General features: G+C 37.7%; 3 protein-coding genes across 3 annotated transcripts; all 3 read left to right on the top strand.

Annotated features, from left to right (window-relative positions):
- Window positions 1-909: 909 nt before the first annotated feature.
- On the top strand, window positions 910-5,698 carry LOC112303566 (olfactory receptor 5B2). Its single transcript, XM_045194409.2, has 2 exons — window positions 910-1,446; window positions 2,165-5,698. The coding sequence occupies exon 2, from the start codon at window positions 2,193-2,195 to the stop codon at window positions 3,135-3,137; it is 945 nt and encodes a 314-aa protein (XP_045050344.2). The 5' UTR covers window positions 910-1,446; window positions 2,165-2,192; the 3' UTR covers window positions 3,138-5,698.
- A 387-nt stretch (window positions 5,699-6,085) lies between these two features.
- Window positions 6,086-10,616, top strand: LOC123479602 (olfactory receptor 5B3). Its single transcript, XM_053925769.1, has 2 exons — window positions 6,086-6,681; window positions 8,702-10,616. The coding sequence occupies exon 2, from the start codon at window positions 8,724-8,726 to the stop codon at window positions 9,648-9,650; it is 927 nt and encodes a 308-aa protein (XP_053781744.1). The 5' UTR covers window positions 6,086-6,681; window positions 8,702-8,723; the 3' UTR covers window positions 9,651-10,616.
- A 4,722-nt stretch (window positions 10,617-15,338) lies between these two features.
- Window positions 15,339-19,766, top strand: LOC112303567 (olfactory receptor 5B2). The gene is made up of 2 exons (XM_053924740.1): window positions 15,339-15,824; window positions 18,200-19,766. Exon 2 carries the CDS (start codon window positions 18,227-18,229, stop codon window positions 19,175-19,177), a length of 951 nt encoding a protein of 316 aa, XP_053780715.1. The 5' UTR covers window positions 15,339-15,824; window positions 18,200-18,226; the 3' UTR covers window positions 19,178-19,766.
- The last annotated feature ends 258 nt before the right edge of the window (window positions 19,767-20,024 follow it).

Raw genomic sequence — 20,024 nt, 5'->3', positions numbered from 1 at the left:
ATTGACTTTGTATCCTGTTTTTTCAAACTCACTTATTAGGAGTATGTTTTTGGTGGAGTGTATAGGGTTTTCCATGTATACTATCATGTCATCTGTGAATAATGACAGTTTTAATTCCTCCTTTCCAATTTGGATACCTTTTATTTTTTTCTTGTGTGATCACAGTGGCTAGAACTTCCAATGTTATGATAAGTAAAAGTGGTAAAAGCGGAACCTCCTTGTCTTGTTTCTGATCTTAGGGGGAAACCTTAGTTTTTGCCCATTGAGTATGATATTGGCTGTAGGTTTCTCATATATGGTGTTTACTATGTTGAGGTATGGGTGACATGGACATGTTAATGATGTTAATTCTTCCTATCAATGAACACTGTATGTGCTTCCACTTATTTGTATCTTCTTCAATTTCTTTCATCTGTGCCTTATAATTTTCTGAGTATAGGTCATTCAGATGCTAGAATTACAGGGCATTCTTGCAAAAGCAGTTACACATACAAAAGAGTCAAATGGTACCCTGGGGCACTGGATAGGAGAAGGAGCTGACCACAAAGAACCTTATGCTTTTGCATACATGATGGAAATGTTCTATTATCTTGATTCTGGTAGTAGTTACATAATCATAACATTTGACCACATTCTTAAAACTACACACACACACACACAAATGTATGGATCTTACTGTTTGTAAGTTATGCATTTAGAAAATAAAAAAAAGAAAAATAATAAGTAATACCAAAACATGATGCACACTCTCTATGCAGTCAGGTCCCCATAGGCAGTTTAATTGCTTCTTCCCTAAGAAGGCGGGATGAGGAACTGTGGGTGTTGTCCTGGGACACATTACCAGAGGCCTCCATATCTCTATAATTTACTCCTGGCTCTATTCATTGTTCTCTCAAACACATACAATGCTCCACATTTCATTTTAGAGGGACGAGACTGCATGCTGGATTCTTTGACCACCATACATTAATCTGAATGATAATAGTTGTCATTAAATATGGGCTTTCCATCTACTGAAAAGAAAACTGCAATCATGGCCAAGAAAAACACCTGAAGATAAAGATTTTATATTGAGTGACTTTAAAATTGTACACATTTCCTCAGTTGTTTTCTACACTTTCCCTTAATTGCTGTTTATAGACAAAATCCCATAGATTATGTAGGAGGAGTAACTTTATTATGTTTATTTTACAGATAGGGAGAAGGTAATGGATTCCTCCCAGGTCACAGTAAGAATTCATGGTAGATTCAGGACTTGAGCCTGGGGTTGTGGGTCCTTGTTAGTGTTTTTCTCCTCTATCTTTCTCTGTCTCAGAAAATTGGGACCATTTGATCAATCCTAAAATATAGCATGCTTATCCTTATTTATGTATTATTTTAAAGCTGACTTTCTGAATTCACACTCAGTATTCCGGGATTGACTGTCCTGCCTCTTCAAGGAGCCAGGTAAGCTAACTTCCATGTACACTAGTAATGAAGCTATATACTACGAGTTGTTTGAGCACAAAAACAAATGCTTTGAACTTTTAAAAACATAGTGAGTTGAGGTTGGAGTATAAATGTCAAAACTTCCATTAGTGAGGAGTGTAATGATACTTAAGAAATTTCATGCTGCTTCCCTGAAGAAGATGAATTAAAAACAAAATAGACGATTGGATAAGGTTGTAGATTTATCTTGTGCACTATTATTTTTTCTCCTACTGGAGGTTAAACAAAAGCATAAGTGTGAAGTGACCATTTGATAAACTACAAAGGAAACTAAATGAATTAGCAAGATTCCACTGTAGTTCAACCTTTTCCCCACACCTTCATTTTTATTATTACTGGCACCTTTAATATTGTGAGAGCAGGGCAGCTAATTGCACACAGAATTTGATTGGGATGAAACTGGTTTTCAGCCTTGAATCTTGAATCTTCTTCATGCCAGTTGTGTAACTGTAGGATATCACTTAACCTCTCAGATTCTTAATTTTAATGGTAAAATAAAAATAATAATACTACCTGTTGATACACACATTTATGTGTAAAGCTCTGAATGTTAGATCAAGATAATTTTGAAGTACATATTATAGATGAAACAATGCACATGGTATTTATACATTTTACCTTCCCTGCAATTTTCGTTGTGCTGGTCACGGTTTTCCTTTATCTCTCACTGCTACAGGACATCTCATGATTCCCAAACAGCACTGATGGAGAACAGGACAGAAGTGACACACTTCCTCCTCCTTGGACTAACCAATGCCCCAGAGCTGCAGGTCCCCCTCTTGATCATGTTCACTGTCATCTATCTCATCAGCGTGGTTGGGAACCTGGGGATGATTGTGTTGATTCTCTTGGACTCTCGTCTCCACTCTCCCATGTACTTTTTCCTCAGTAACCTGTCTCTGGTGGACTTTGCTTACTCCTCGGCTGTCACTCCCAAAGTCATGGCTGGGTTACTCATAGGCAATAAGGTCATCTCCTACAATGCATGCGCTGCTCAGATGTTCTTTTTTGGAGCCTTTGCCACTGTGGAAAATTACCTCTTGGCCTCCATGGCCTATGACCGCTGTGCAGCAGTGTGCAAACCCCTGCATTACACCACCACCATGACGACAAGTGTGTGTGCGTATCTGGTCCTAGGCTCCTATGTCTGTGGGTTCCTGAATGCCTCTTTCCATGTTGGGGACATATTCAGCCTTTTCTTTTGTAAGTCTAATCTGGTCCATCACTTTTTCTGTGATGTTCCTGCTGTCATGGCTCTCTCTTGCTCAGATACACACACAAGTGAGGTGTTTCTTGTTTTTCTGTCAAGCTTTAATGTCTTCTTTGCTCTCCTGGTTATATTGGTCTCCTACCTATTCATATTGGTCACTGTCTTGAAGATACACTCAGCTCAGGGGCACCAGAAGGCTTTGTCCACTTGTGCATCTCACCTCACTACAGTTTCCATATTCTATGGAACAGTCATCTTCATGTACTTACGGCCCAGCTCCAATCATTCCATGGACACAGACAAGATGGCTTCTGTCTTCTATTCTATGGTCATCCCCATGCTGAACCCAGTGGTCTACAGCCTGAGGAACAAGGAGGTCAAGAGTGCATTCAAGAAGGTGGTTGAGAAGGCACAGTTTTCTACAGGGTTGGGATTCTGAACTTGTAGTGTGCACAATAACATTGTTTAATGTCTCTCAGACTTTCCCATCACTAACTTACTTTTTAAGCCCCATTACCTTTAACTCCTGAGATGGCATCCTTATCTTTTCAAATGTTTTTATGTAGTAAAAAGGAAACACATTCAGAAATACAATACATGAATGGGTATGGTTAAGGGAAAGCATTAGAAATTTTGGGATCTCCTTGTCAAAAGTTACTAATGATATTTGATTTGTTTACTTGTTCCACTTACATTTTCTCTACCACATGCCAATGCACACATATGTGTTAAACAGGGGCACTAATGAGCTGATGACCAAAGGCACATATTTGTGCCCTATGCGGGAATTCACATTGGAGTAGGAAAATTGTCAGAGGAAAACAGAGTGTTGCTAGTTTTTAATTAAAATAATTTAGAAGTGAATTAAAATATTAAAGATAAACCTTTGTCCAATCATAATTATTTCTTTTATTGGATAATTGTTCTAAGATTTTGAAGAGGAGAAAAGAATCATGTACTTTTAAATAACAGTATGTACTCTTTTGGCATATTTTATTGAGAAACACATAAATATCACATCCTAAATGAATTAACATTACTGTCTTGACTGAGTCATTTTGTAGAATCATGTTCACATTACAGTTTACAAAAGGATAAAACAACCACCCAAATTTCTTAGCTTACCTCAGGGTTCTTTCTTGGTTTTGTACATGCTATGGGTTTGGATAAATGTGTAGTGAATTGAATCCATCATTATAATTTCGTACAGAGTATTTTCACTGCTCTGAAATTCTCTGTGCTCTGTCTAGTCAGCCCTTGCTCCCCAATTCCCTGGCAATTAGTGACCTTTTTGCCATGTCTGTAGTTTTACCTTTACCAGAATGTCATATATTTGGCATCATACAGTATGTAGGCTTTTAAGATTGGTTTCTCTTGTGTAGTAATATGCATTTAAAGTCCCTCTGTGTCTTTTCATAGCTTGATAGATCATTTCTTTTTAGTACTAAATGATTGTACCACAGTTTATTTATCCATTGACCCAATGAAGAACATCTTGGTTGCCTCCAGTTTGGGAGATTATGAAGAAAGATGCTGTAAACATTCATGTGCAGGTTTTTGTATGGATGTGTTTTCAACTCATTTGGGTAAATACCAAGGGGGACAATTGCTGGATTGTATGATAAGAGTATGGCTATTTTTTTAAGAAACCTGCAAACTGTCTCCCAGTGTGGTGGTTCCATTTTGCATTCCCACTGATAATGAATGAAAGTTCCTTTTGCTATACACCTTCAGCAGCATATGGTATTGTCAGTGTTCTGAATTTTGGACATTTAATAAGTATATAGTGATATCTCATTGTTGCTTTAATTTGCATTCCCTGGTATATGATGTGGGTTAGCTTTTTAAATTCTTATTAGTCTTCTGTATATCTTTTTGGTGAGGTGTCTGCTAAAGTCTAGGGTGTGTATTGTATCTAGTTGTTTGTTTTTTATTGTTAAGTTTTAAGAGTTCTTTGTATATTTAAGATGACAGTCCATTATCAGATATGTCATTTGCAAATATTTTCTCCACATTTGTGGCTTCTCTGCCCAATCACTTGACAGTTTTTTTCCACAAGAATTTTTGAATATTAATGAAGTCTAACTTATTAATTATTTCTTTCATGCATCGTGCCTTCGTTGCTGTATCTACAAAGTCATCACCATATCAAAGATCATCTTGGTTTTTTTCTTTTTTTCTGAGTTTCATCATTTTATAGTTTACATTTAGGTCTATGATACATTTAAAGTTAGCTTTTATCAAGGATGTGAAGTTTGTGTCTAGATACATTTTTTTTTTTTTGCATGTGGATGTCCAGTTGTCCCAGCATCATTTGTTGAAAAAAAGTGGTGCTAATTTATTGCTTTTGCTCCTTTGTCAAACTTCAGTTGACCCTAGGTCTATTTCTAAGCTCTCTGTTGTGTTCCATCGATCTATGTGTGTATTCTTTCACCAATACCACATTGTCTTGATTATGTAGCTTTATAGTCAGTGTTGAAGTTTAGTAACATCAGTCTAGCATTTCTTTATTGTGATTTCTATCTCTTTGCTTACATTGCCCATCTGTCCTTGCATGCTCTCTACTTCACCTATTAGAGCCCTTAGCATATTAATCATAGTTATTTTAAATTCCTAATCTGAGTAATTCCAATGGCCTTATCATGTCCACTTCAGGTGTCTCTTCAAATTGTGTTTCTTCTTTTTGGTATACACTGTAATTTCTTTTCTTAATGGGTAAATATGATGTATCAGGTAAAAGAAACTCCTATAAATAGTCCTCAAGTAATGTGGTGTGTGGTGCGGGGGAGAGGAAACAGTATATAATCTTGTGATCAGGTCTCGGTGTTGTAGTGAGCCTGTGCTTCTGTATGGGGAATTTAGCAAGTGTTTCTCCATTTTTCTCCTCCTGCTTTAGGTGGGAGAGATGGTTGGAGTGAGGAATAGAATAAATGATCTGTCATATCTATATAATAGAATACTGCTCTGCAATAAAAATATTTCACTATTACGCAGCTAATAATGTGGATGGACCTCAATGCTAAGTGAAAGACAGACTCAAAGAGTATTTAGTCTAGGATTACACTTAAGGACATTCTTACAAAGGCAAAATTAGTTGGACAAAACTGGTCATTGGTTGCAAGTGGCAGTGGATGGGAGAAAAGGTTTAGCAAAGAAGATCATAGGAATTTGTTTAAGTAATTAGTACTGGTTTCTTGAATAGCAATTGGACAAAATTCTTAGAACTATACGTGAAATTGTGGATATTACAGTATGGAAATTCTACATTAATTATAAATTGACCAAAAAAAACCCACAAGAAAAGATAATAGAAAAACACTTGTGTGGAAAACAATGAAAATAACCAGCATGTCCCCATGGGGAGTTTAATTGCTTCTCTCCTAGGAAAGTGGGAAGAGGGGCTATGGATGCTCTCACAGGGGAAACTCCCAGAGTGCTCCATGTCTCTCTAATTCCACATCCCCGTGCATTAGCTTTGGAAATCCCAGCATGACTCAGTGTGACATCATTTTAGATGCACCATCCACACACGCTGAACCCATTGGGTGATCATGTATTAATCTGAACATTAACACTTGTTAGTATGCAGAGGCCTTAACCTAGGATTGGGTATGAGCCTGTGACCATAGTCAGGAAAAGCACCAGAAGATAAAAATTACATGGACTGACTTTAAAATAAGAATCTCTTATTAAGATGTTTTACAAGTTTTCTCTTATTTGTTATTTACAGACACAGTTCTGTGAATTTGGAGTCAGAGGAAATATTACTGTGTTTATTTTACAATAAGTAAGGAGGCAAGTGACTCTGCTAAGGACAGAGGGAGAATGCGTGGTAGCTTTGCTGCTTTAGCGATTTGGAACCTTATGACCGCAACCTGAGAGACAGTAACTCTATCGTATTCATGCATATTCTACAGCTGATATCCTGACTTCAGTCTCACTATTCAGAATTGACTGTTTTTTCTCTGACACACAGCAGACAGGTAAGCATCTATATTCCATGAACATTTTTAGCAAGAAGTGTTATTCATGCAAGTGGGAGAGCTATACTTTGAGTTACTTGAAAGGAAGAAGAGGGATTTTCAAGTTTTTCTAAAGTACTAAGGTGAGACTGGAGTATAAGTGTCAAACTTTCTGTCAGTAGAGAGTTTACTGAGACTTGTGAAACATCTTTCTGCTTTCCTAAAGGAATGAACCAAGAAAATAACGTAGATGATTCTGTGATTGATCAAGTGATAATTTGATCTTGTTCACCAAATGTTGACGCTCTCATTGGAGTTCCAAGAAGAAAGAATGATGTACTTTACAATGCAAACTGTAATTGAAAAATAAAATTTAAAATATAAAATAAAATAAGAAAAAACTAATAAATAAACAAAGCAAAAGAGTGAAATGATTTTTAAACTACAAAAGTACCCGGTATGAATTAACAAGACCCACACTACATAGAAACTTTCCCCTGTAATTGCTTGCTTCTTATTACTAGCTCATCTACATAAGTAGACAGTGAATGGCTACAAACATAGCCTTTTGATTAGATAAAACTTGGATTTAACTCTTGAATCTTGCCCCTTTCTTGTACAAGCTGTGTAATTTTAGAGCATTCTATGACTTTCCAATCCCTCGATTTCTCTATTGGTAAAGTAGGAATAATAATTCTGCCTACCTTACACACACACACATACTTACAAAGCCTTACTCATCATAGAACATACTACATGATAAAGTGATCATGTGTGTTAAGTTTGGCAAACGTAATGTCATCACGGGATAGGCTTGAGATGTGAAAATGAAAAAGTTTTAGGAGGAGATAGAAAGTAGTAAAGGAGGCTATAGACAGGTAGATGATGATAGGTGATAGATGATAGATAGAAGGAGTCTTGACTTCGGGTGGTAAATGCACAATGCAATATACAGATGATGCATTATAGAATTGTACACTTGAAACCTATATAATTTCATTAACTAGTGTCACCTAATAAATTTAATGAATTTTTTGAAAAGATTTATAAAAATTTTTAGGACAAAGACGATAGTAGTTCACAGAAGATGGATACCTTTCACATTGAAAAAAAAAAGATTTAAAATACTGTTCCTACACAGAACAGACTCAAATAAAATATTCTATAATCCAGTGTTTGCCACCAAAATAGATCTATAGGCTAAAGACAGCCCATAAATCAGGAACTTTCAACACTGATCTCTGTTATTCTGCTGAGATGAGAGTAATGGGAGAAAGAATGAGTTAAAAAAAGGGATTATTTCAAGCTAAAACAAGATTTCAAGGAAAAGTTAAGCAAAATAATGACTCACATGGAATTGCTGGAGCAGATAATGCTATGGGTGAAGCAAGGAACTGGAGACACAGAAAATCTCAGTGGCGCCAGGGTGTGAGAAAAGGCAAACTGAAGGGGAAGGCTTTAAGACTTTAAACTTTGTATTAATTAAATACAATAATCGGACCATCAGACTTAGGATCCACTCAGTGTGGATTCAAGGGTCAGCCTGGATCCAAAGCATGGCTTGTCAATTAATATGTGTTTTGATACAAAAAATTACCAGCCTCGTGTGTGTACTAACTTCCACGGATGTAATAACAAAATAAACATAATATTTGTAAGAGGACATAATGTATATACTTTTAAAGTGTCTTGAGCTGTTTCTGATAGGTGAGCAACATGCAAATATATGCTTTCTCCAGGCTTTGGAAAAGTTGATTGACAGGTACATTCACTCTGCATAAGCCATTCATCAAGTTATTTAATTTTCTATATCTCAATTTGCACACTTATAAAATTGAAAATTAGGGAATTTTTCCATAAAGATCCTTCAGATTCGACAACATGTAAACTTATGTATAACTAATGCACTAAGTTTTGTTATGAAGCCCACATTTTACCTGGAGAATGTTGAAATACAAGTCATTGCTATAATGGAATGCTACATGTTGTATGTACACTTCTCAACTTAAGTTTATTTATCACTGTTTCATTGTTCTCCTAGCCACCAAGCATTCTCCACATTGATGGAGAACACTACGGAAGTGACTGAGTTCATCCTCCTGGGACTAACCAATGACCCAGAGCTGCAGGTCCCCCTCTTGATCATGTTCACTGTCATCTACCTCATCACCTTGACTGGGAATTTGGGAATTATGGTGTTGATTCTCTTGGACTCTCGTCTCCACACTCCCATGTACTTTTTCCTCAGTAACCTGTCCCTGGTGGACTTGTGTTACTCTTCAGCTGTCACTCCTGCTGTCATGGCTGGATTTCTTCCAGGACACAAGGTCATCTCCTACAATGCATGTGCTGCTCAGATGTACTTTTTTGTAGCCTTTGCCACGGTGGAAAATTACCTCTTGGCTTCCATGGCCTATGACCGCTATGTAGCAGTGTGCAAACCCCTGCATTACACCACCACCATGACAACAGGTCTGTGTGTGAGTCTGGCCATAGGCTCCTATGTCTGTGGGTTCCTAAATGCCTCCATCCACACGGGGGACACCTTCAGCCTCTCTTTCTGTGAGTCCATTGTGGTCCATCACTTTTTCTGTGATGTTCCAGCAGTCATGGTTCTCTCTTGCTCTGATAGACATGTTAGTGAGATGGTTCTTGTTTATGTAGTGAGCTTCAACATCTCTTTTGCACTTCTGGTTATCTTGATTTCCTACACATTCATATTTATAACCATCCTAAAGATGCACTCATCTTCAGGGTATCAGAAGGCTCTGTCCACCTGTGCCTCCCACTTCACTGCAGTCTCCATCTTCTATGGAACTATCATCTTCATGTACTTACAGCCCAGCTCCAGCCATTCCATGGACACAGACAAAATCGCATCCGTGTTCTATACGATGGTCATTCCCATGCTGAACCCCCTGGTCTACAGCCTGAGGAACAAGGAGGTCAAGAGTGCACTCATGAAGGTTGTTTTAGAGGCAAAACTGTGATTAGGATTGTGATTTGAACATTGTGCAATGCACAAACCCAGTTTCATTAAGACCACAGTAAAATTAAGGTTCCAAAGTAATATCCTTGCCCATTCCAAAGTCTCCTGTCCTAAAAATAAAAAAACTTTATTTCCGGAAATGTACCTGAGCAAGAAAGTCTAAGATGACTTGGGGTTCACTTGTCAAAAATCTTATTAAGGATATTTTTATTCACTTATTCTACATACATTTTTTTCTCACACATCAATGTAAACACACATAAAATAGGGCCACAAAGAAGACCGTGAGCAAAGTGCACACGTGCGCCCCAGGAGGATACCTACATCTTTGAATGGAAACCAATAATGTTGTACATTTTGCGTCTGGAAATGCTTTGAAATGGTTAGTGCTGATATTTCATCTCTACTTTTGTTGATTTAAATGATCTTTTATGACTCCCCCATTCTTTTACTCTCCTTCATTCACACTAATTTTATTCCAATTTTTCAATCTGACAACACCAAACATGTTGCTGCCTTGGGGCATTTGTACTTACTGTTTGTGTGGAATGCTCCCCTACTCCATTAAGGTTAGTGCTTAAATGTGACTCTATTACAGATTTCTTTCTTGACCATGTTTGTAAAATAGTCATTGTTTATTTCCATGCACAATACCCTTTCACTCTTAGTTTTTCTATTAAAAAAAATTCTCACCCAAACACTTGTTGTTATTGATGTTAGAGGGAGAAGAAGGGAATAGAGAGAAACACCCTGACCAGGGATTGAACCCACAACCTAAGTATGTGCCTTGACAGAAACTCAAACCTGCAGTGTTTTGGTATAAGGGATGACACTCCAACCTACTGAGCCACCCACCATGGCACTCTGGGTCGTTCTTCATGGTCCCCCTGAATCATCACCTATTGAATGTGTGCTTGTTCACTTTATTGTCTCTCTTCCCCAACTAGAATTCAGACTCTATGAAAGTGGTGGCTTTATCTGTTTTGTTTACAACATGATCCACAGTAACTCAATGAGTGTCTATTTCATAATTTTCAATAACTATTTGGTAAATGAATAAATGTATTAAGATTTGAGTCCAGCTCTATTGGTATGTTGAATTTTTTCCATCCCTGTTATGTAAATGGAATCACACAACAAGGAGTCTCTAGGTCTTGCTTCTTTCATGTTAATCTCCACTTTAGGTTCACCCATATTCGTGCACGAATCAATATTCTTATATTTTATGACTGAACAGTGTTCCAATTTAACATCATTCTACAGTTTGCAACTGCATCAGGTTGCTTCCATTTGTCAATTCTTAATCTCAATAACACTTTTCAAAACATTTGTGTAGAGGTTTCTGGTGGAACATATGGTTTCACTTTACATTTAACATTCAATTCTCCTTTTGTGTTGAACTAACAGCTGTTGGAGCAAAATTTTTTGAAAACAATTTTTTATCATGTACTTGCCTTTGGATCTTTTATAAAAATTAGTTGATTATATATCTGTGAAGCATTTCTGGAAGCTGTAGCCTGTTCCATTTATTTGTGGGTCACTCTTTTCCATAATGCTACACTGTCTTCATTACCATATGTTATAGAAAGTTGTGAGATGAAATTACTTTAATACACATACTTTGTTTTTATTCTTCATAACTATTTTGCTTATTAATTTTGGAATTACATATACATTTATAATCAGCATGTCAATATTTATACTCAAGAAAGCCTTACATGGGTTTCCATTGTGATCACATGGAGTCTATTGAGCAGCCAACTTTAAGTCTCCTGATCCCTGAATTGCTATATCTTTACACTCGTTTATCTAAAATTTCATTCTTCAGTAAGCTGTACTTTTCCCTCACTTTTAAGACAAGTGTCTTAAATATACTCAACGACCTAAACAAAATCTTCTTCAAAGAAGTAAAGGAAATCAGGAAAATTTGGTATCAAAAAATAGAGAATATTAATAGAGACAAAAATGATGAGAAGTAACCAGATGGAAATTCTGCAGCAAAACCAAGAAGAGATGAGGTAGACATTGGGAGCTCAGATTTCCTGATTTTAAAATATTAGTATCTTTTGCTTTTCAAAGAAGCTTAATATTCATTATCAGATTAGGATAGAATAGAAATCTATGGGGTAGATGGTGAGGGCTTCTTATCTTGTGAATTCAGAAAATCAGGGCTGTAAAAAGAAGGAAATCTTACCTTTTGTGACAACATGAGTGGACCTGGAGAGTATTATGCTAATTGAAATGAGACAGTTCAGAGAAAGGTGAATACCATATGATCTCACTTATGTGTGGAATCCAATGAACAAAATAAACTGATTTACAAAGTAGAAACAGGGGCTTGGATACATGGAGCAGACTAAGAACTGTCAGAAAAGAGAGGAGAGGGGGACAGGGAACTGGATGAAAGAAGGTGAAGGGATGAGCCAAAGAACATATATAATGAGGTCTTCCAGAAAGTAGCCCGTCATGTTGTGTGAAAAGTGAGAAATTTATTGGAAAAGATATAAAATACAAGAAATATTGTAGATAGGACAATATTCCTCAGTCTGCTTCAAAGTAGACACCATGGAACCTCACACAGTTCTCCTAATTGCCAGCAGCTGCCCCATCTTATTATCCTGCATCTCATGAACAGTCTAATATCTCTTCCCTTTCAAAGGTGATTTCAGTTTTGGGGAACAGCCAGAAGTCACAGGTTGACAATCTGTGCTGTAGAGGGGCTGAACCACCTGGGTGATTTCGTGTTTCACCAAAAAACTCTGCACAAGACATAATGCATGAGCAGGTGCATTATCATGAGGAAGCTGCCAGTCACCAGTTGCCCATAGCAACAGCCTTCTGAGTCATCTGAATAGTTTTCACAAAGGAATGTTCAAGCTTAATGCAACATTGGATGCAGGTTTGTTGCTCTACAGGCTTAGTCATTTTGAATGTGATGGCCACAGAGTACACATGCTAACTCAAAGGCATCTACTGCCTCCACTGACTAGCACAGCAAAGTCATCATTGTTCATGCATGCACATTCTAGCCCACTCTCCTTGGCTGCCAGTTACATCGATGTTGTGCAAACCATTCTCACTATACTAACAATGGCTGGACTTGTTCCAGACAGGCCTCATATGTGTAACCTACAGAGACAGACAATGGTGTGGTGATCAGTAGAAGGAAGAGGGGTTGGAAGCTGGGTGAAGATGGGCAAAGGAGAGAAATGGGGACATCTGTAAATGTGTCAACAATAAAAACTTGAGCTAATTTATTAAAGATAATTTTAGTGGTAGGCCTTCTACATACCACTATAAAGAGCTCAATGGGCCTTCTTTCCAGTGAAACAACAACATTGGTAAATATATATATATTTAACCCAACAATTCAAAAGTTCCTTGAAATGACCTTAAGGACAAATAACAAGTGGAGAAAAAATTTCCCAGGAAAGCTACGCAACTTGCTAAGAATGACTCAGTGGAATTCAAGCTGTGACCTGCCCCTTTCCTCCTCTACCCCAGCTGTGTGGTAGAAGTTCTGCTTCAGAGAAGTGCATCCAAGAAGCAGGGCTACTCTCTCACTCCAGGTATCAGTGTAGAGCTACAGTTCCACCCTACGAGGGGCAGGACACTGACATCTCATCTTACTCAGGGTCACATTAAACAAACCCTATTCCCTTTAGGCAAAACTGAGTGAACAGGGGCCGCCAATTCCCATCCAGTTCCCATTCATACTGTTAGATCTTTGCCCAAGGTCCAGCAAGCTGAGAACTTTGGGACCCAGTGGCCACTGCCTCACCTTCCTGTCCAGCAATTCCACACTAGAAAGGACAAGAGTGGTCATATTTACAGAAGGCAAAATAGACTTTCACTCAAAAACCACAAGAAGAGACAAAGACAGATTTATACAATGATAAAAAGGTAAATTCTCCAGCAAGATATAATGATTATAAATACAGATGCCTCAAATATTCCCAACATATGAAGTTAACAGTTAATACAATTGAAGTGAGAAGTAGTAACACAATTATAGTGGAAGATTTCAATATCCCACATTTAATCATGACAAAACAGACAGAAGATTGATAAGGAAGCACTGAATTCCATTCAATTAAACATATACTTACCATTTGATCAAGCAAACCAACTTATAGAAATTATCTAAGTGAAATGCAAAACAGCATTAGACAGATATTCAGTAAGTTTATTCAAAATATCCAGATATTGGAATCAACCCAAATGCTCTACAACTGAGAAGTGTAGAAACAATCTGTGATGTTTATATAATAGAATACTATTCAGCAATAATAAAAGAGATTTTACTACTTATATATTACAGGTTGGATTATGTTCTTAAAAAATTCATTTGTTGGAGTCCTGACCCTCAGTACTTCAGAATGCAACCTTCTTTGGAAATAAGCTTTTTGCTGATTTAATTAGGTAAGATTAAGTCATAATGTTGCAGGCTAATCTTGGAATCCAGTATGACTTGTGTCCTTTTAAAAAGGAAAAATCAAGAACCTATGCACCCCAATGGTCATAGCAGCACAATTTACAATAGCCAAGTACTGGAAGCAACCGAAGTGCCCATCAGCAAATGAATGGATCCAAAAACTATGGTATATTTACACAATGGAATTCTATGCAGCAGAGAGAGAAAGAAGGAGCTTATACCCTTTGCAACAGCATGGATGAAACTGGAGAGCATTATGCTAAGTGAAATAAGCCAGGCGGTGAGGGACAAATACCATATGATCTCACCTTTAACTGGAACATAATCAATAGAAGAAAAAAAGCAAACAAAATATAACCAGAGACATTGAAGTTAAGAACAATCTAACAATAGCCAGGGCGGGGACAGTGGGAAGAGGGGATTACAGGAACTACTATAAAGGACACATGGACAAAACCAAGGGGGAGGGTGGAGGTGGGAGGGAGGTGGGTTCGGCTGGGGTGTGGTGGAGAGATGGGGAGAAAAGGCATACAACTGTAATTGAATAACAATTAAAAATTTTTAAAAAAAAGAAAATTCTGGGAGGTGACATCAGAGGAATAGTGGTGTGAGAGGTCTCCTTGGCCTCTCTCTTTGAAGTTTCAAGAATTTGAACAGACATAATTGAACAAGGGATTCCGTGCTCAACACTCAAACACCATGCTAAGTGAAAGAGGCCAGGCAGAAGAGCTATGTAGGCTAGGGTTTTATTTGTAGGACATTCTTGCACAGGCAAAATTATTTGGACACAAAAGTTAGTGGCTGGAGCAGTGTGTGGGGGAAGGAGTTGATCACCAAGGGAAGCTCAGAGTGTTTGTTTGATAATGGAACTCTTCTATATGATGATTTTATTAATGATTACACAACCATGTACATTTGATCAAACTTGAAGTGTAATATACACTAAAAACTACAGATATTATTATGGTTTGTAAATTATATTGTAACTAGGAAATAAAAAAAATAATCAGTCACAAGTAATATGAAAACATTTGCACTCTCATCATACCCAGCTCAGTTCCTACAGGAAATTTAATATTTTTAGAACTTGGGATGAGAATTTTATAGAAGTCTTCATGGGAGACATCCCCAAAGAACCACAGGTCTCTATGGCTCCTTCTGATTCCCATGAGTTAGCCTCTGAAATTCCAATATGACTCCACAGGAAATCGTTTTAAAAGGACCAGACCTTGTGCTAAGGCGCCGTGGCTATCCTTTACTTATCTGAATGCAAATCATTATTAGTGCATGCAGGCCTCTCCTCTACCCTTGATCTGAGCATTTGCTATAAGCCTGCAGTGATAGCCAGGGAAAACACCTCAAGATGAATATTGTATTGATTGATTTTTAAAATGATAGCCCCTCTTTGTTTTAAAGAGCTTTCTTAATTTGCTCTTCACCAACAATTCTGTAAACTATATGAGAGGGGTATTGTTATTCTCTATTTTAGAATTAAGGAGAAGACAAGAGACCCCTCCAAAGTAAGAATTAATGGTGGATTAAAGACTTGTGCTCAGTTTTCTGACTTCATGTTGGGGTTTTCTTCCATCTTTACGTGTCTTAGAGATCTTGGAATCTTTTCACCAATACCTGATAGAGAACATCACCAAGTGTATACATATATATATATAGTTCCAGGTCGAGATATAGATTTCAGAAACACTATTCAGGATGGACTGTCCCTTCCATTGCAGGAGCAAGGTAAGTGTCTACATTTCATACACATTTTTAGTGAGAACTGTAACTTATGCAACACCCACGGGGCAGCTGTACCTACTATGAGTTATTTCAGCACATGACCAGATGTTTTGAATGTTTTTTTCTAAAATGCTGAGTTGAGACTGGGGTTTAAATGTCAAAACTTCAGTAAGAAGTATTGTGATACTTATGGAACATCATTATGTTGCTTTCCTAAAAAAAAGATTAACCAAAAAAAGTAAAACTCTTATTGAGCCTTAATTCACCTTATTTACTATCTGTTATACTTTCACTGGAGGTTTAATAAGAGCACAAGAGAGTGGAAACCCTTCCTCTGAACCACTTAAGTTTTGTAATTGAATCAGCAAGATCCATTGTAATCTTTTCCCCATAATCTCATTCTTATTACAACATTACAAACACATGTACAAATGTGTTCAAAAATAATCCCGTGAGCACAGCTATTGCCTGGCATGGTTGATTTGTATTTCACTGTTTATTCCCTGAAATGCAAAGGTCTGAATATTCCTGTAATTTACCTAGGTAGGTAGTGAGTGTTAAGTTCTCCATTGTTCAGAGAAAGAAAGCGAATAAAAAAAAAATAATAATCCTGTGAGCAAACTGTGAGGTGGCTAAGAGTATAGGCTTTTGATATGGTCACAGATGAATTTAAATCATGAATCTTGATCTTTCTTCATATAAGCTGTGCAATTATAGAGCTTTACATAGCTTCTCAAGTCCTCAGTTGTCTTCGTGGTCAGAAGAGAATTATAATATCACCTAACTTACCACATGATTGTGAGGATTAAATGAAAGTTATGTTGACTTAAACACATATATTGTACACATACCTAAATATAATTATATATACCCACAGTTTTTCTAATTGTTTGGAGAACAAAATATATTCTACAAGAGGTTGTGGCTGTCAGAGGTTTACAAACTTCATGACTTTAGGGGCTGGGCTTGGACAATAAAGATCTGAAAGTTAGGACAATGGTGGAGAATAATGACTAGTGCACAATGGGTGTCCTTCTGAAGACCTCAAATTCAGATTGAAAAGATTGAGAACACTGTTTTCACTCAAGAACATATTTACATAAAAAATTTAAGCATGAATCTCACAACCAAAGCAAACCTGGAGGCAAAAGGCAGCCAACAAATAGGAACTTTCAACACTTCATCTCTGCAATTCAACCGTGAGATGAAAGCAATGGAAAGAAATGAAGCAGAAGAGTGGCTCATCTGGAATGGTGCCGAGTATGCGCAGACAGAAAAATACGGGAAGAAACAAAATATCTCAGTGAACCAGGTGTGGGGGGCAGAAATCAGAGAAAGAGGCTACAGAATTTCAAAACTCATCCACACCTGAATCCCTGAATTGTATCACCCATCCTTCTCAAACACAGAGGCTTTAATCCCATCCGGAAAGTACTTATTACTCAGCATTTTGCTCATTGTATTTAACCCATTATTTTATTTAATTCTCACAATAATACTGTAAGATTTGTCTCATTACAACCATCATGTTGTATAGGGAGAAAATCATGTTTGGTACTTAGGTTAGAGCCAAAATCTATTGGGTGGCAAATGGTAGGGCTGACATGCACCTCTTCCCAGAGCCCAAGCTCTACACCCAACGCTATGTGTTTTTTCCTCAGAATTACTTCTGCTGGTGGTACACATCCCTAATCTCAGTTACCCAGCACACCGACTGGCACATCGCTCTCAGTTATTTAACTGTGTAAGCCCAACCTCTGAGTTTGGATCCATGGAGACAAAGAGTAATTGCAAGTTGTATTCAATTCAATTGATTTATATTAAGACCAGTGGACTAAAGGATCTCTCTGCCTATGTACATTACTTGGCTTTGGCAGTAATAATTTTTAACTTAGATATGATTCAATCTCTGTGTCTCTTAAGTAAAATAGGGTAACAACTAGTCGATCTTAGAGAGTTATTGAGAAAAATAAATGAGTACAGACATAACATGTCTAGAGCATTCCCTGGCACTGAAGCAACACAGGAGTAGAAGCACTGACTAAGCTCAGGATCGAAATGAAAGATGTATTCATTCCAGACGTGTCATTCTGCTCATGACATTACTTTTCTACACAAATCAATTTACAAGCTTACAAAGTTTAGAAGATAGGAGGTGAGTCATAAAAATCCTTCAGCTTCAACAAAATGTAACTGTATAGGTAATGTATGCATTAAATTTTGTTTTCAAAACCATACTTTTGATCTGAATAATAGTGAAGTAAAAATTATCACCATAATAAAAATGTACATCTATTACCTTTTTATCTCTCACTTCCAATTTCTATTCAATTTCTGTTTTGTTAATCAGCGTGTTCCTTTGTTGCACATTGCTATAGGGTATCTTGTGATACCAAACACCATCCATGGAGAACAACACAGAAGTGGCTGAGTTCATCCTGCTAGGACTAAGCAGTGCCCCAGAGCTGCAGGTCCCCCTCTTCATGATCTTTACCCTCATCTACCTCATCAGTGTTGTTGGGAATCTGGGGATGGTCATCTTGATTCTCATGGACTCTCGTCTCCACACTCCCATGTACTTTTTCCTCAGTAACCTGTCTTTGGTCGACTTTTGTTACTCTTCAGCTGTCACTCCCAAGGTTATGGCTGGGTTGCTTCTAGGAGACAAGGTCATCTCCTACAATGCATGTGCTGCTCAGATGTTCTTTTTTGCATCCTTGGCCACTGTGGAAAATTACCTCTTGGCCTCCATGGCCTATGACCGCTATGCAGCAGTGTGCAAACCCCTGCATTACACCACCACCATGACAACAGGTGTGTGTGCACGTCTGGTCATAGGTTCTTACGTCTATGGCTTTCTGAATGCTTCTGTCCACATTAGGGACACATTCAGCCTCTCTTTCTGTAAGTCCAATGTGGTCCATCACTTTTTCTGTGATGTTCCAGCAGTCATGGCTCTCTCTTGCTCAGACAGACAGATTAGTGAGCTGATTCTTGTCATTGTGGCAAGCTTCAACATTGTTTTTGCTCTCCTGGTTATCTTGATTTCCTACCTGTTCATATTTGTCACCATCCTGAAGATGCACTCAGCTGAGGGATATCAGAAGGCTCTGTCCACCTGTGCTTCTCACCTCACTGCAGTCTCCATCTTCTATGGAACTATCATCTTCATGTACTTACAGCCCAGCTCCAGCCATTCCATGGACACAGACAAAATTGCGTCCGTGTTCTATACGATGGTCATTCCCATGCTGAACCCCCTGGTCTACAGCCTGAGAAACAAGGAGGTCAAAAATGCCTTTAAGAAAGTTGCTGAGAAGGCAACCTCACCTTGGCTTCACCTTGTAAATGTGTAAGATACACAGTAACACAGTTTCATTTCTGTCAGGTGTTCACCATGCAATGATTCTCATTGTAAGGCCCATAATGCCCCTAAATTACTGAGATAATACCATTTTTTCTTCAAAAGCTTATCATCCAGAACAATATGTATCATGTCGAAGTATGTAATATCTGAATTGATAGCCAAAGGGGACCTTAGGAATTTGGGGGGTCTTGCTTGTAATAAATGTTATGACTCATATTTGATTTATTCTCATGTTCATATTTTCTGTACCATGTGACAAGGCAAGTACATATGGACAACATGGTACAGACAGACCCATGACGAGTAGCATATGCCAGAATCCCACATGTGCACAAACATGCCAAAGCAGGATATGTGTTCAAGCAGTGGGATGGAACATGGCTAGTTTTGAATTTGAAAGTTAAAATACTTTATGGGTCAGAATATACATTTATGTCCAACATTATATATTTCTGTGGTTCAAAACTATTTGAGGAATTTAAAATGAAGAAAAATGTGACATGGATATTTAAATAAAGATGAATGCTTGTTGTTGGCACATTTTATTCAGAACTATATTGGTATAACATTAGAAAAAATTAATATTTCTGTCTTCAGTAAATCTACTGGTAGAAACAGTTTGCTCACAGGATTATTTTCTTTTCTTCTTTTTTTTAATTTTTATTGTTATTAAATTACAGTTGTATGCCTTTTCTCCCCATCCCTCCACCCCACCCCAGCCGAACCCACCTCCCTCCCACCTCCACCCTCCCCCTTGGTTTTGTCCATGTGTCCTTTATAGTAGTTCCTGTAATCCCCTCTTCCCACTGTCCCCGCCCTGGCTATTGTTAGATTGT

Source organism: Desmodus rotundus, chromosome 5 (assembly GCF_022682495.2).
Source record: "Desmodus rotundus isolate HL8 chromosome 5, HLdesRot8A.1, whole genome shotgun sequence".
Taxonomy (NCBI): Eukaryota; Metazoa; Chordata; class Mammalia; order Chiroptera; family Phyllostomidae; genus Desmodus; species Desmodus rotundus.
This window is presented reverse-complemented; position numbering and strand designations above follow the sequence as displayed.